The following is a 17,681-nucleotide window of genomic DNA, read 5'->3' as shown; positions in this document are numbered from 1 at the left end:
CCATGGAAATCCTACAAACATGGGAACATTTATATATTACGAGTTTCAATCTTCATACACAAAACAAAACGATTAAAAAATAATAATAATTATAAGAATGAAGTCAAAAACAATATATTTGATAGGATTTCTGGTTCTAATTTTGCTTTGTTTAAAGGCAGGCTATGCAAAAAAAGAAGATAATGATGAGAATAAAAAGAAGACGAATAAGAAAGGAGTAACATACGATGGAACTTCGTTAATTATAAATGGAAAAAGAGAGCTTCTGTACTCTGGCTCTGTTCATTACCCTCGAAGCACACCAGATGTAAGCAGAGAGCTAATCATATATATGCCTATTGCCCGACAACACACTTTATATATCATGGATCTGAATTTATTTTTGTTTCAGATGTGGCCCAGTATAATCGAAAAAGCTAGAGTTGGAAGACTAAACACCATCCAAACTTATGTTTTCTGGAATGTGCATGAGCCTGAACAAGGAAAGGTTATCATAGAATTATTAGGTTTTTTTGATGGTTGATCTTTTTTAAAATCATTGTGCTTAAATGGGATAAGTTATAATGGGTTCCAGTGGGATTTCAAAGGGAGGTTCGATCTGGTGAAGTTCATCAAGCTGATCCATGAAAAAGGTCTGTATGTCACTATCAGACTTGGACCGTTTATCCAAGCCGAATGGAACCACGGTATGAAACAAAGATTCAAACTCAAAAGTGATACATACATAACATATAACTTCATTTCGTTCTTATATATATATATATATGTGTGTGTGTATGAAACAAAGATTCAAACTCAAAAGTGATATATACATAATATATAACTTCATTTCGTTCTTATATATATATATATATATATATATATATATATGCTAATGAACTCGTACAATTTTCAGAGGGTTGCCGGTTTGGCTACGGGAGGTCCCGGATGTTTACTTTCGTACAGATAATGAACCTTTCAAGGTAAAAATATTTTAACCATATATAGAGGCTTGCTTTTATGTAGTAATTTTCTGAAATCTGATGGAAATGAAGGAGCACACAGAGAGATATGTGAGGAAAATACTTGGGATATTGAAAGAAGAGAAACTATTCGCTTCACAAGGAGGTCCAATCATTTTAGGACAGGTATATGTAGTGAGCAAAAAAAGTGATGTTAAGGAAAACATTCAAATTAAGCTCTCTAGCTAACTAAAAGCATCTTTATAAATTAAAATGGCAGATAGAGAACGAGTACAATGCGGTAAGGCTAGCATACAAGGAGGACGGAGAGAGATATATAGAATGGGCAGCGAATTTGGTGGAGTCGATGAATCTGGGAATCCCATGGGTTATGTGCAAACAAGACAATGCTCCTGGCAATATTATTAATGCTTGTAATGGAAGGCATTGCGGAGACACTTTCCCTGGACCAAAAAGACCCGATATGCCTTCCCTTTGGACCGAGAACTGGACTACTCAGTACGTTTGTAATCTTTTTTTTTGTAACAACAAGTACGTTTGTATTCGTGCATGCATTTCTCAATTCAGTTCATCTCTCTCTCATCGACTCAAAACTATATATATAATCTGTTATATATTTCTCCAGGTTTCGAGTTTTTGGGGATCCTCCAACAAATAGAAGATCGGAGGATATTGCATTCGCAGTTTCTAGATTCTTCTCTAAGAATGGAACTCATGTCAACTACTACATGGTACGTACGTTAACCTCAAGTGTGTACCTGAATATATATGTGTGCGAGAATGAGACACACCTCTGTTTGTTTCTGTGTGCAGTACCATGGTGGAACAAACTTCGGACGCACGTCTGCTCATTTCGTTACCACTCGTTACTACGACCATGCCCCACTTGACGAATACGGTAATATAATTAAGAGCAAACCCGGCTGGTTTAGAGCATAATCATAAAGCTTTTTTTGGTTAGGTATGGAGAAGGATCCCAAATACGGTCACCTGAGACATTTGCACAGAGCACTTGAATTGTGCAAGAAGGCACTCTTGTGGGGTCACCATCGTTTCCAGAAACTTGGTCCCGACACCGAGGTCAGGTTACCCTATTTAACCCCCATTTAATATCTCTCTATCCGGTTATCACAACGGTCCGGTTTTGGGGGGTTTTGTGCAGGTTAGGTACTACGAGCAGCCAGGGACAAATGTCTGTGCGGCTTTCTTAGCGAACAACAACACAAGAGAACCTAACACTGTCAAATTCAAAGGTCAGAAGTTCGTTTTACCGTCTCGTTCCATCAGCATCTTACCTGACTGTAAAAACCGTCGTCTACAACACTGCGCAGGTAATCTCCGGTCCAAGTTTTTTTTACATTTTAGGGACAAACCAGAGGAATCTATTCTATTTAAAAAAAAAAAATTGTTGTGAAACAGATAGTGGCGCAACACAGTTGGAGAAATTTTGTAAAGTCGAAGAAGAACAGCAAAGGTCTAAAATTTGACATGTATAGTGAGAATGTTCCTTCCAAACTCAAAGGTGATACCTTGATTCCTGGGGAGCTTTATTTCTTAACCAAGGACAAAACTGACTATGCTTGGTACACCACTAGGTAGGTAACTTCTTTCACAAGCAACATATTTTTCTTTTTTTTTTATTTTATTTCGATGCCTTTTGATTCCATAAATGAATACGAATACAGCATAAAGATTAAAGAAGATGACTTGCCAGACAAGAAAGGTGTTAAGACGATACTGAGAGTAGCGAGTCTTGGTCACGCGGCTCTCGTTTACGTTAATGGAGAATACGTAGGGAATAAGCATGGAAGCCACGAAATGAAGAGCTTCGTTTTCAAAAACCGGTTAAACTTAAACCTGGAGATAACCACATTTCTATATTGGGTGTACTAACCGGATTCCCTGTGAGTATTTATTTATAGGAAACATTTGTTAAAAAAAAAAAAAAAAGGAAACATTATTCAAGAATATTTGAGAGAGTGTGTGTATATCATCTTGTGACACCAAATGTGGGTTTTTTTTTAAATAATAATAATTACAGGACAGTGGATCATACATGGAGAAGAGGTTTGCCGGTCCACGTGGTGCTTCCATCATCGGTTTGAAGTCGGGAGAGCGTGATTTAACTGAGAATAATCACTGGGGACATCTGGTACGTACGTGTTACGTGTATATTAATATATATTGTCAAAATGTTGTATCTGTGACAAAAGACAATGTCTTGGTAGTTTACAAAAAAAAAAAAGACAATGTCTTGGTTTGTTGATGTATAATGAAACCGGTTTGTTGTTGAAGGCCGGTTTAGAAGGTGAAAAGAAAGAGGTGTACGCAGAAAAAGGATCCAAGAATGTCAAATGGGTGAAAAACGGTGAACGCAAGCCTCTTACGTGGTACAAGGTACACACACCCTACTACACATCAACTTAGAAAAAACATTAATTGTCTTGTAACTAAATGTTTTTTGTCATAAAATCTTTATATATATATATATATATATATATATATATAATGGATTTATTATTTACAGACTTACTTTGAGACACCAGAGGGAGAGAACACGGTTGCGATTAGAATGAAGGGAATGGGAAAAGGATTGATTTGGGTGAATGGGATTGGGATAGGGAGATACTGGATGTCTTTCCTTTCTCCTATTGGACAGCCAACTCAATCCGAGTAAGTTCTCTAGAGGAGCTGGTGCCCTGTGACTTGATAGAGAAAATTTGTGATGGTAACATATCTATAATACAGGTATCATATACCAAGAACTTTCATGAAGAAAAAGGAGAAGAATATGCTTGTCATTTTTGAAGAAGAACCAGGTGTGAAACTTGAAGCTATTGATTTCGTGTTAGTGAATAGAGACACCATATGTAGTTTCGTGGAAGAGAATTATCCAGCTTCAGTGAAATATTGGAAGAGAGAAGGGCCTAATATAGTTCCAAGAAACAAAGATATGAGGTTGAAGTCACTCATCAAGTGTCCTCCTGAGAAACAGATTGTATCCGTAGAATTTGCAAGTTTTGGAGATCCCACAGGAACTTGTGGAAATTTCACAATGGGAAAATGCTCTGCATCCAAGTCCAAAGAAGTGGTGGAAAAGGTAATGGGGTGATAGAAGTAGTTTTAGGATATATTATTTTGGTTGATTTTAACTAAAGTGAGTTTTTGTGTCACAGAAATGTTTGGGAAAGAGTCGTTGTTCAATAGTAGTAGAAAGAGAGACATTTGAAGACAAAAAGTGTCCAGAGATAGTTAAGACGTTGGCAGTGCAAGTGAAGTGTGAGAAGAAACAAGGAAATGAGCAGAAAAGTGATGATGAAGAGGAAGACGATGATGAAGAAGAAGAAGAAAAGGAAAGGGAGGGAAAGAATCAAGATTTAAAAAGATAGGGAAAAGCAAAAGCAAGATCATTAATTAAACAAGAGTTGCTATCTCTTTGAGTTTTGATCTAATCTAAATAAAATTTCACTTTGTGAAGCAAGCTGAAAAGAAATGTTGAGTTTACTTATAGCTTGTGTTTTTTATTTGTTGGTGTCTCTATTTTGTGTTCTTTTTGTTTCTGCGTTGGGGACTAGATAAGGCCATCAGCAACGGTAAAAACATATGAATCTTTAGCTCAAAAAAATTAGTACAAAATGATGTAGGTCCCATTTTTTTTTGTTTTGGTGCCAATAAAACCTCTTCCATTCTTTCGGTAAGGATCAATCTTCTGGAGGGACGTTACTGTGTGCGGAGCTTCAAAACCTGTGATTGATTATCTCATTTTTTTTTTAAGTTGAAAAAAATAATATAAAAATACATGGGTTATAGAGCCAACATAATATCACAATTGCTGCTGCTCTAATATAACTCTAGCTTTTGCTCTCGTTGATTGTTTGTTGTTCCTTTTTAAGCATAAGTATTTTCGTTTTAAGAGTGAAAGAAGAGCCTCAACTCTGAATTGAAGACAGTTCTTGCTCGATCAAATATTACCCGAATTACCAAATTAGTCCAAGTTATGTTTTTGTGTTGAAGCTTTAAAGTTTTTTAAATGTTTATCAAACTTTTTGTTTATTATTATAGTAAAATTTTAATACAAATCTAAGTAAAAATTTATAAATTTTATGAAATAATAATTTACTAGATTTTGACCCGCTCTTAAAAAGGGCGGATATATTTTTTGTTGAAAATTATAATTTTTGATAAATTATATATTTTAACTTTTTATGAAATTTATTTAAAAACTATTTATATGACTTTTTTTTTTTAAATATGACAAAATTTTTGAAGACTCTAAATAGTTCTAACCCGTAATATGATTTTATTTATTTAACCTGAAGTTAAACTTGTTTTACACTGGTTTTTCTTTTATTTAAATAAATTATTTTATATCTTCAACAATCTCTGTATTGAAAAATTCATTTTTGCATATTTTTTTAATAATTTTATTAAATTTAGTTTATATGATTTTGTTTTTATTTTAAATGAAACTATTTTTAAGCAATTGAGATAATTCAGACCCGTATTATGATTTTGTTGATTTAATCACGTGAAATATTTTTAGGAAAGATATGATGCAAACATTTATGAAACAAAATTTTCAACAAGACTGAGAACTGAATTATATTAAATACTCTTTAATGTAATTGTAAAATAATGATTTTTGATTGGTTGCAAATAATGCTGACAAAAAAGTAAGGGCAAGTATATTTTTTGTTGGAAAATTATTTTACGTAATAAAAGTTATGATTTTTGATAAAATATATTTTAAATTTTATGAAATTTATCTTACATTTACTTATATGACTTATTTCAATATGACTAAATTTTAGAAGACTATAAATAATTCTAACCCGTAATATGATTTTATTTATGTAAACTGAAGTTAAACTTACTTTTCACTGATTTTTTTAATTTAAATAAAATATTTTATATATTCAACACTCTTGTATTGAAAAATTCATTTGTGCGATTCAAAATATTTTCTAAAATTTTATTAAATTTAGTTTATGTGATTTAGTTTTTTATTTTAAATGAAAATATTTTTAAAGAGTTGAGATAATTCGGACCCGTATTAAGATTTTGTTGATTTAATCATTTGTTATTTCAACTTGATTTTATTTTGAAGTTTCATTTAATAAATGTTTTCAAATAATTATAATGTGAAAAAAAATTTGGAAAGATATGGTGCAAACATTTAGGAAACAAAATTTTCAAAAAAAATTAAGAACTGAATTATACTAAATAATCTTTAATGTAATTGCAAAATAATGATTTTTGATTGGTTGCAACTTACAAATAATGCTGAGAAAAGGTACATGCAATTTTTGTAATTAATTAGAAATTTCATGGGCAAATTCATAAACATCATCTGTTTTAGTAGTATAGATATTTTGCTTGTTTAAATACATTCTTAGTTTTTTACAGGATAAAAAGTTTTAGATGTTAAAAATAAAATATATTAGATTAGTGATTAGTGATTAAAAATTAATATATATATATATATATATATGTATATATATATATATATATCTCAAATAAATCATTTTGTCAGGTCTAAGGCTATGGATATTAAAATTTTATGAAGTCAATATAAAAGAAAAGAAAAGAACTTGATAAGATAGTGTATATAACTATTTGATAAAAATAATATATTATTAAATTTTTAGTAGGGTCATTATTCAGTTACATATTAATAAAGAAAGGGGATCCTGAAGCTACAAATAACATGGACCAACTCGTTCAATTGCGAGCAACACAAGAAGTGGGTCCTAAACCATATTTCAGAAAAAATAAGAAGTAGTTCCTAAAAAAACATTTTGTAACTGCCGTCCCTTTTAATATATGCAATTATCAATACGATAATTATTAATACAAATGAATTGCCGTGTCTTATTGGGTAGTTTAGATAGTCTCAGTTTCATTTCCTAAACTATCCTTAATAAATTTTAGTTTTTAAGGTAAAATTGATGGCACAAAAAGTAATATTCCAAGAAAACTCAAGAGTAATTTCATAAAAGGGTTTCTAAATTAATAGTATTGATTAATGTCAAAATGCTAATTTCAAAATAATTTTAGTGTAAACATATTTTAGACTAAATAATAAAAGTTAATATATTTAAAATTAACATCAAACATATGATTAAATCAAAACAATGATATATTTATAATTTATTTATTAAATTCATCTGGATGGAAATAGAAATAAAGAAACGAGCATAAAATTCATTGAGATAATTCATCTATATGGTTCATCTGGATAGAAAAACGAACAGTTCCTAAAATCTAAATAAATCATTTAGATAAATCATATAAATAGAGATGGAAATGACAAATGGAGAAACAAATAGCCCCAAAATTGAATCTTCAACAGTAATATATATAGATTTCACGTTGAACAATTCTGGTTAGATATCCGCTATATACTCGAATCTATCATCTCATCCAAAACTTAATTTGTCATAACTGATGATTTCCGTTGACGTGGTTTTGTGTATTTTTAATCTTTTCCTTTCTGTAAAAAAATAATGGTTTTGTATAATATAATTTCATCACTGTCCTAGAAATTAGAGATATATAATAAAACTTAACATAATACATATTACATCTATGCTTATTTATATAAGTAGATATGTGTGATTGTTGTGACCATTTTTGTATCCTTTACCATTCACCAATTCCAACTTATTTTCACGTATTTGCAAGGGAACACGTCATAAAAGTATCTTACTCTGCTCAGAATAAAACCCATATTAGTTTACCGTGACATAATGCAGCGCTAGGATTAAAACACTTAAAAACAAATAACAACAAAAAGTGGAAGGTGAATCAAATCCCACGTCCCCAGTCACATATGAACCCTAAATAATACTAGTATTCAATTATCCAACTCATAAACATATCACTTACTCTAAGAAAATTACAAATTAATAACATATAGTACTATATATTATTATAAGGCATCTATAGTATACTTGACAAAAGAAAAAAAAATACAATTTGTTTTATCATCACACACCGCTCATTTTTTTACAATCCCATTAGATAAACACATATGTTAATTCTTTTACAAATATAGGTAAAGAATAATTCAGCAGAACATAACTGTCTTTTTTACTTAAATATATATTTCCATGATGTTTAAAACGCTCTTTGTAAGTAGTGTCTTTTAGTTAGTTTTTGTGCAATATACTAGTTACGCTCTTTAATTTAATAAATTATAAAGAAAATAGAACAATAAATCAATTAATTAGGGTATTTGGTAAAAGTTAAAAAGTAATTTGAGGTTTGATTTGATTCAAATGAATATATCTTATGTTGCTGATTTGAAGAATCTTGGGCTCTAGCTGAGAACCTAGCCTTTTTTTTTTTTGTCAACTGCCCATCTTTATTAGATCAGTAGTGATCCGACGAGCCGAGTCTTCGAGGAGCCCCTCCATCTAACCGGGTCTGATCTATATGGGAAAAAATGTAACCTCTCCTTCTTACTTCTTTTGCTAGAGCATCTGTCCGTCCATTCATGTTTCGAGGAATATGAGATAGTCTCACATCTTCAAAATCGTCTTGGAGACTCCGGAATATCCCAATCTCTGTCGTGAATGCTGGCCACTCCTCCGGGTTTGTAATCATGTCCATCAGGTCCGTACAGTCTGTCTCAAATCTTATCGTTATTATCCTCATGTTCCTCATACATGAAACTGCCCAGAGTAAACTTTCCATCTCAGCGTGTAAAGATGACAGACTCCTGCTACATGCCCTTAAACCAAAGGATTCAGAGCCCATTTGGTCCTTGAAACTCCATCCTAAGCCACTAACACTACCATTATCAATCCATGAAGCATCAATTTGGCAGGTAGGGATTCGGGGTATACCTAGCCTTCTAGAAGAGCGCCATCATCATGCATGAAGTGAGTGGTTGTATATATTTAAAAATTGAAATTCAACAACTCTCTCTTTTTCGTTTTTTCCATCTTTTTCAATAAACCATTATTAATTCAAATGTTCTCAAATTTTCCACCTAACTTACCAAATTTCACAATTTAGTTCAACTTTATGTTTAACACATATACAGTTACGCAAACATACAAGATAAATAATGTATTCTTCTACTATATACTACTGCCATCGTTTAACTGTGTTTCTTGCATCATAATCTCATCACTGTTACCAAAATACGATGGAAAGGACTAGTCTTATCAATTTATCATATTCTACAGAAAAATATACGTGATATATACGGTTAGCCGCTTAGCGCTATAATAACACTCCAGATATAAGGTTAAAATCCTTCCTACAATATTTTTTGTAACTCTTGGTTTTCAAGTCTGTCTAGTTTAAAATAACAAGAGGAGTCTGGTTAAAGAAAACCATGGTAAGTCAAGGTTCTAGAAGGCACATTCTTATTATATCCAAAAACTTTATATATCAGTATATAATATACACGCATATTCTGTTTGGTGGTTCTTGTTGTATATTTGTTTTTGTATACATATAAAAGAAGCATGACCATTATCACAATGGCCATCATTTGACAGAGATATTTAAAACAATATATTATGCAAGTTATACCATACCCACACATAATTAGTTATTTGGTAATGCTGTGTTTATCGAGTGATTGTAAATATGATTATATTATGAATTGGAAGAGTTTACATAATAAATTAGGGTTAAGATACTACCTCCATTCCCAAATATAAGATTTTTTAGATGTTTCACACATATTAAGAAATAATAAACACACATTTTCTAATCAGTTGTATTTATTGTTTTATTCAATTTTTTTAAAAAAATTGTTGTAATTAAACCAATTCCCACTTACCAATATTCAAACCTCTTCCTTAACCATTCACATTTGTGAAAAGGTAAAATTGTTTTTACCCAAAAAATTGCATTTAAATAAATCATTATAAAAGTAACTGCAAATTAGTTAATTTATATCTTAAAGAAAAAAATATTAATGTACAAAATTCTTCTTTGTGGAATAAGATTAAAACTTAGAAAATCTTACTTTTATGAATGGATGTAGTATATATTATCATTTTCAAACAATAATTAGCCTGATGCAGTCTATACTAGACAAAAAAGCTGTTGACCAGTATAAACCACACAGCCTATAGTTGACCTGCACTTGAACAATATTACTCATTAACTTTACCACCAACCTCCACAACTTATATTTTCCCTCCTCTTCATTATTGATTAGTTTATATTATAATATTATAATTAGGGCCAATTTCTGGCGGTAAAAACCATTAACAAACTTCCAGTCTACTGAATTTCAGATTTTTTATATAAATAATTATTTCGTAGCATGAGATATGAAAACTGTTTTAAATGGAAATGAAAAATAAAAGAAAAATTGTTCGGTCTTATTTGAATATAAACGTATTATAAAGTAGAGAGTAACCAAGTGGTCTTGGCCTAATGGTAAAGGGGTTCGGCTAGAGTTTCTACCACGAGTTCAATTCTATTTGGCCACCCGAGACATTTTAAGTGATAAAAAACACGGATCTTGCGGACCTCGTGATGATTAGTTCTTGGGTCTAGAAAGCATTTGGAATCATACTACGGTTATAAAAAAAGCAGAGAGTATGTACAAACAAGAGACTTTTTAGCTCTACTAAATTGCTGTCATGGTTATTAAACATAAAATTAATCAAAGACCATGATGCCATATATGTCAACCTTCTCACTAATTGTACCAAAACGAAAGGCCACCATACACTACTACTCATTCAAATCCATCCCACCAAACTCACATCTAGAAGCAATTATAAGTTCAACTCTCTCTCTCTCTAACATCTAGAAGCAATTGTATATATGTATCTGTGTGTATATATGCCTCTTTAGCTTTATGTAAAACCTTATATAAACTATACACACCAAAGCTTTGAACCTTCAACCTAAACCCAAAATCCAAGTGACCCACCAAATGCTTCAATCCTCTTCCACTAAACAAAAAAACAACTTACCCCCTTCATACCCTTTTAGCCTAAAACCTCGCTAAAAGCCAATCTTCGATATATATATAATAACAAGAACACACTTGATTAATTCATACCTCTTTATATATGTAAAATTTTCATATCAAGACATGAAGAAATAAAGATCTAACCTACAAAACAGAAATAAATAAAAAGGCATGGGAAGGTCACCGTGTTGTGAGAAAGCTCACACAAACAAAGGAGCATGGACAAAAGAAGAGGACGAGAGGCTCGTAGCTTACATTAAAGCACATGGCGAAGGCTGCTGGAGATCTCTCCCCAAAGCCGCCGGCCTTCTCCGGTGTGGCAAAAGCTGCCGTCTTCGGTGGATCAATTATCTCCGGCCTGACCTTAAGCGTGGAAACTTCACTGAAGAAGAGGACGAGCTCATCATCAAGCTCCATAGCCTTCTTGGCAACAAGTGAGTATACTTAATTAATATATAGTCTCTAGAGATATAGTCTCTAGAGATATATATGCAAAAATAAAAATAAAACTAACTTGGAATTTCGATGTCTAAGCTTGTAGATATATTATTTTTTGTTGATATATATATATATATAGATGGTCGCTTATTGCTGGGAGATTACCGGGAAGGACAGATAACGAGATAAAAAACTATTGGAACACACATATACGAAGGAAGCTTATAAACAGAGGGATTGATCCAACAACTCATAGACCAATCCAAGAATCATCAGCTTCTCAGGATTCTAAACCTATACACCTAGAAGAAATCACGAGTAACACCATTAATATCTCCTTTGCTTCTTCCTCTTCTACTCCAAAGATGGAAATATTCCAGGAAAGCACAAATTTTCCTGGAAAACAAGAGAAAATCTCAATGTTTACGTTCAAAGAAGAAAAAGACGAGTGTCCAGTAGAAGAGAAATGTCCAGATTTGAATCTTGAGCTCAGAATCAGTCTTCCTGATGTTGTTGATCATCGTCATCAAGGCTTGGTTGGAGAGGGAAAGATAACAACTCCACGCTGTTTCAAGTGCAGTTTAGGGATGATTAACGGGATGGAGTGCAGATGCGGAAAAATGAGATGCGATGTAGTTGGAGGTAGCAACGGCAGTGGCAAGGAGAGTGACATGAGCAACGGGTTCGATTTTTTAGGGTTGGCTAAGAAAGAGACCTCCACTTGTCTTTTTGGTTTTAGAAGCTTGGAGATGAAATAATAATAATTGTCAAATTTAGCCAAGGCGCGTAACTGTACAAACTCTTTTTTGTGCCTAGAGAATTGATTCCATGGTAAATTCTTCATCACTTTGTATGACAAATTTTACTGTTTGATTTTATATATAGAACATTTTTTTTTGCTAAACATTTTTTTTGAGATCGTATAGTATATAATTTGTAAACATTCGATCATTTACAGATCAGATTTCATAGAGGAATCACCTAGAATTTGAGTTTCATAGTTTGAAACGATTAAATTGACGTATAGGGATTGTAGATCGATCTCTACTTTTTATGAGAGTATAAAAAAATTGTACAATTATATAATTTCTTATGGTTGAGATTAGTTTATGTGGTACGTAAGAGGTTCGTTGCCCAAAAAAACTAATTAACAATGTTGGAGATAAGCCAAATAAGGAGAAAAGTAATATGCTTCCATCACATAATAATCGGAGTATAAAGAGATGCTATTTTGTTAAGCTCTCTAATACAGGATTACGTCTCAAGAATGAAATGGAAATAAATCCAAGTAAGGTTTGCAGATAAGTTGTAGGAGAAAAAAATAATGTTAGATATAAAAGGAAAATAAAAAAAATTATACGAACATAGAAAAGAAAACATAAATGAAGGAAGCAACAACCAATGGACCCTTTCTTCTACCAAACTCTATTTATTTCTCACTACCCATCTTCTTACCAACCTATATACCAACCTTTCCTCATATTTTGTCCACTTGCGATGCACATATACATACGATGCACATATACATACATAACTATATGCATGCATATGATATACACACATGCAAGATGTACACATACATGGATGCATGCATATTGAAAGGAAAATACGAGTTTCATTTAATGTAGCCACATGCTTGAAATTACAAGTTTTAAGAGTGGCTCGTAAATAAAATATTGTTCTATATCCTAATATCTTTATTATACCGGTTTTAGATATGTTCGTTAATCTCCACAAAACTTCGATAGAACCTGTTATCTCGTCTCAACTCCGAAAATAATAGATAATCATATATTGCTTTTTGTTGTTGTTACAAATATGGTTTACGTGATCGGTACTTGCTGACAATACATATAACCATATTTTGTTTGACTGATACATATAACCGTATTTGCTACGGAATCAAAGCGGATTAGCGATAGTTGCAATCTGCAGTTGATGTTTTGGTGATAACTGCAGTAGTACGGCACCAGATCCATTGTTCTACAGAAATAAATTATGGTATGTGTTTAAAGTTTGACCAATTGGCTGTAGTTCTCTAGTCGTGTAATAGGTCAAATATCGGTATATATGACCTCAGCCAATAAGACATCTTTAAAAGTTATGTATGATTACCAATTACAAACTGTGATTACTTTACTTTTTTTTTTGAGAAAACTGTGATGACTTTACTTTCACTGGCGATTAAGCATGCATGCATGTGATATATCATTCTGCTTATGAGACGAACTGAGCGCTGATGGTATAAATAAAATTCAAACCAAGTTTTAGTTAAGCGAGTACATTCCTTATAAGTTACAATCATCAGTGTACAATTTGATAGGAGATACTGCGAAATGAAAGAATGGAAGAGAGAAGTGGTGAGAACTGAGGATAAGAAAAAGGGTAAAAGGACAAAACAAAGACCACACAAGTATTGAAGAAGACAGACAAACCTGCCTCTTCTTCTTCTTTCTAAAAAGCTCTATTTAATCATCTTTTTCAAAGGTGGTAGGTAGATGCAATGGAAGCTTCTATTAAATTATTTTGTTTCATACATCATTTTTTGTCAACTGTCTACACAATTAAACCAAGCTATGATCGGAAGAAAAACTATTTAAATGAACAATTTCATCCAACCATGTATATATAGTTTACATGGAAATATACATCTCTCTTATCTTAGTATTTTTTACTTGTGATTTACACGAACAATATTTTCGCTTCCAAAAATATGGCCAGTCCGCATGATTTTTTTTTTTTGTCAACTTTGATCACTTTGGACCTTTAATCCTCAAACTAAGGTAAGGAGGAGTCGGACCCCTCACGTCAGGGCCCGAAGGTAGAGCTCAGTAACCACTTGGCTACGAACGACCCGGCCAGTCCGCTAGATTTGTTAATGAATTTACATGAACATTCTCATACAAAAACCGAAACACATTTGTTCTATTAAAACATAAACATAATTTATTGATAATGTAATGTCTAATTATGTATTTCATTTATTCAAAAAACTATTATATCAAACTAAATTAATATTAGATTAAAAAAACTCAAATATAAAAATTAAAAATTTTAATAAAAATTAAAACAAAAAGATATAAAAATGGATCAGAATCTAGTTTATCTTTAAAACTAAGATTGGCCATTCCATTAAATTTTAGTCATATCCACAATTTTTTATTTTTTGTTCCAAAGATATGATGGCTGTTATCCACAAATTTATAACAGTGATCTATATATTGTTTTAATGTTATATTAGTGATCCTGTGACTCTTTTTTGTTGTTCACTATCTTGCTCTAAAAGGGAAGAAATCAAATTTGTATGACACTTAATTGCCCAAAAAGTCCAACGATGGCACTTGTCTACTTGATAGTTCATTTTTCTATACAATATTTTTGGCAATTCTATTTGATAAGATTACAAAAAGTGTCCTTTACATATACGTGAATGATAAGATTACGGTTTGCAGTTAGAGTACTAATATCAACGTTTAGAATAGATTACAGAAAAGATTAAACAAGAAAAGAGTGAGGGCAGATGATTTTTTTTTTTGGTCAACTATAGGGCAGATGAATTAAGAACACAAAGGTTAGAATAATAGATTACAAAACCCACTCAGATTGTTTAGGGCCACGAAATTGGTTGAGCGATCATGCAGACAAGTAGGATCTTTGAACTTGGCTTATTTGGCCTTTTTAAAATATCTGTTTCTAAGATTAGACCGAACAACCAACGTGATTCGACGATTAGTTCATGACTATCTAAGGCCACCGATTTTTTTTGGGGACAAACTAATAACGTTAACAAAAGAGCGAGAGAACAAACAAGGTCACAAGGCAGAGAGATTAATACAAGAGTTCTTCTTCATCGGTCCCAATAGATCTCTCTATCAAAACCAAACCAAAGCGATAAAACATGAATTTGATTGAGAGCCATCACGATACATCCGTCTCGTCTCTTTCTTCACTTCTTCTCATCCTCACCTTTGCTACCACTCTCTTCCTCCTCGTTCCGCTGCAAATTTTAACATGTTACATTGTCACAGAATTTTTTTTTTTTTTTTAATCAACCGACGAAAGAAGTTCAAACCAATGTAAGAAGACGCACCGTTGATTCGTCTGGCAGAGACGCTAGCAGCGCTTGAACCGCTGGATCATTTGGATCCACCCCTGGAAGCTGTGTTTGCAAATTGTTAGGACCAATCTACTTTTCTCTTACTTTTTGCTTGTAAAGTCCCGACTTAAATGAAGTGAAGCTTACCGATGAGAGAACAGATGATATGAAAGCTTGATTTCCTAGGAGGTTTCCAGCACCCGTAGCCTCACTTGACTCCTCCCCACTCATTGACATTTGCAGAGCTGCATCACAAGTATAAGCATCACCCAAATAAGTAAAATCTACCTTCGGAACATTCCATTTACAAGCAACGGTCGATTTTGCTAGCCACAAATATGATATACCACACAAGTCTACTCACCTAAAGCCAAGTCCTGGTCCTCATCCGCGGCTTCTGACATGTTTACATCACCTACGGACATAGCAATTGCCTGATTTCGCAATGCCTTGTCCTCATCCTGCCACAAATTTTTTTTGATAATAAAAAAAAAGTGTATGATAAAAAATCTTTGCCGAGAAGGCTAAAAAGGCACACGACAAACCATTGGTACAGCGTTCTTATCAGTTGTCCTAGCAACCGTCTCCTGCGAGGCAGAAGCAGAAGCCCCATCATGGTCTTTCTGACCTGCGTCATCAGCTGCCTTCTTAGCAGCAGCCTCTTGCCTAGCTCTCTCCTCCTCCATGGAGACCCGAAGGGCGAGAGCAAGCTCTGGATCGATATTTGGATCAACACCAAAATCAAAGTCACCACCCCCAGCAGCAGCAGCAGCAGCAGCCGCAGAAACATACCCACTTGCACCCTCATCACCAGTGAATACAGGTGTGCTGTAACAAAAATTAAAAGAGTTAGGAGGATAATTCCAGTGGTGACACCATGGTAAAAATCAACAACACATGTTAACTCTAGATAAAAACAACCAAATCAAAACAAAAGGTCTTAGAGTTCTGGAATATTGATAAAACCACAAGTAAAGCCCTTCCCAAGGTGGAGCACAATGTTTGAACATTGAACTAGAAAAGTCAAGGGAAGGAATAAGTACCTGAGGAGGACATCAGAGAGAGCATTGGCACCAGAAGGAACATGAACAATGTGGCTACCATCATTGTTATTGACGGCAGAAAGGAGGGCCTCAAGTTTGAGAGGCTTGTCCACGTCGTCATCATCACCAAAATTGACAATGTCAAGAGAGACACTGTTCTTTTTGAGCCTTTTGCCAACAACCTCCAAGGCCTTCTTTTCATACTTGATTGGGCTAAAATTAAAAACAAAAAAGGAGAAACATGAGATAACTATGATATGAAGAAGAAGATAACTATGAGTATGCACAGAGAGAGACAAGAAAGAGAGAGAGAGAGAGTATACCTTCCAGCGAAAACAATAATACGTTGGCGTTGATTCTTGTTTTGGCGATGCTTGAGAGAAAGCTGAGCGATCTGGATGGCTGCCGTTAAGTTCATCTCTCCTCCAACATCTAGGCCTGAAAATAAAAGCAAAATTAAATGTCAACACACCACTCCCTCCCGAAACCAAGTTCCAATGGGAGACATACCGTGCATACAGGCCAAAATCTTGCCAAGATCAGAGGTAGGCGTCGTCAAAACTCTAACTCCTTTGCCTGCCATGGTCAAGATCCCCACCGTGTTCTCTGGATTCGACTGAAATTGCAAAACAGGAGAGATCCCCCCCTCCAAATCACATCCAATAGCACAATCTTAAAGTCCCCTAATGAAATCAAATCAAATCAAATCATCTCGAGTGTTGAATAGTAACCTGGGTTTTGGCACCACAAAGAAGATTAACAGCTTCGGTTTGAGCCTGTAACCTAGAGGGAGAGTAATCTCCGTTTCGCATCCACTCCGAGTTGTCGATGCATATCATTGTCGCCTAACCACCAAATCAAACATTCAAACACACAGTTATTAAAAAAAAAAAAAAAGTAAGAGAATCAAACCAACTATTCCAAAGTCGAGAAAATTACCTCGAGAACCATTGTTAGAAATTTGTTTCGTAGAGAGAAAGTCAGGCAGGCAGGCACACTTGTGAGAGATAGCGAGATTTAGACTAGCCACCGATAAAGCGTTAAAGCTTCTTTTATTTATACAACAAAAAACAATTATGCTTCCCTTCCCCAATTGGGTTTGAGGCCTGAATTTAAGGGCCCACTAGGCTTAAGTAGTTAGCTTAGTTTCGGAATAAGACAATCATCTCTGTCTGCAAGGCCCATAATGT

At 33.5% G+C, this 17,681-nt stretch overlaps 3 protein-coding genes across 3 annotated transcripts; 2 read left to right on the top strand and 1 right to left on the bottom strand.

Annotated features, from left to right (window-relative positions):
- Positions 1-97: 97 nt before the first annotated feature.
- On the top strand, positions 98-4,376 carry LOC108851300 (beta-galactosidase 14). The gene is given in 20 exon segments (XM_057007540.1): positions 98-307; positions 392-487; positions 575-686; positions 898-962; positions 1,035-1,127; positions 1,222-1,460; positions 1,588-1,693; positions 1,776-1,860; positions 1,924-2,042; positions 2,125-2,265; positions 2,267-2,293; positions 2,382-2,557; positions 2,648-2,796; positions 2,799-2,866; positions 3,004-3,114; positions 3,258-3,359; positions 3,490-3,635; positions 3,711-4,062; positions 4,139-4,342; positions 4,344-4,376. Coding segments are annotated over 20 exon segments (2,634 nt in total).
- A 6,450-nt stretch (positions 4,377-10,826) lies between these two features.
- Positions 10,827-12,258, top strand: LOC108851310 (transcription repressor MYB4). Its single transcript, XM_018624719.2, has 2 exons — positions 10,827-11,348; positions 11,492-12,258. Exons 1-2 carry the CDS (start codon positions 11,086-11,088, stop codon positions 12,108-12,110), a joined length of 882 nt encoding a protein of 293 aa, XP_018480221.1. The 5' UTR covers positions 10,827-11,085; the 3' UTR covers positions 12,111-12,258.
- Positions 12,259-15,003: 2,745 nt separating this feature from the next.
- On the bottom strand, positions 15,004-17,634 carry LOC108851308 (26S proteasome non-ATPase regulatory subunit 4 homolog). The gene is made up of 10 exons (XM_018624716.2): positions 17,431-17,634; positions 17,223-17,336; positions 17,002-17,107; positions 16,815-16,929; positions 16,492-16,704; positions 15,994-16,276; positions 15,813-15,909; positions 15,596-15,693; positions 15,443-15,511; positions 15,004-15,349 (listed from the first exon to the last, which is right to left on the bottom strand). Exons 1-10 carry the CDS (start codon positions 17,440-17,442, stop codon positions 15,299-15,301), a joined length of 1,158 nt encoding a protein of 385 aa, XP_018480218.2. The 5' UTR covers positions 17,443-17,634; the 3' UTR covers positions 15,004-15,298.
- Positions 17,635-17,681: the final 47 nt, after the last annotated feature.

The sequence above is a fragment of the Raphanus sativus genome, chromosome 4 (assembly GCF_000801105.2).
Source record: "Raphanus sativus cultivar WK10039 chromosome 4, ASM80110v3, whole genome shotgun sequence".
Taxonomy (NCBI): Eukaryota; Viridiplantae; Streptophyta; class Magnoliopsida; order Brassicales; family Brassicaceae; genus Raphanus; species Raphanus sativus.
Note: the sequence above shows the minus strand (reverse complement) of the source record. Positions and strands in the feature narration are given on the sequence as shown.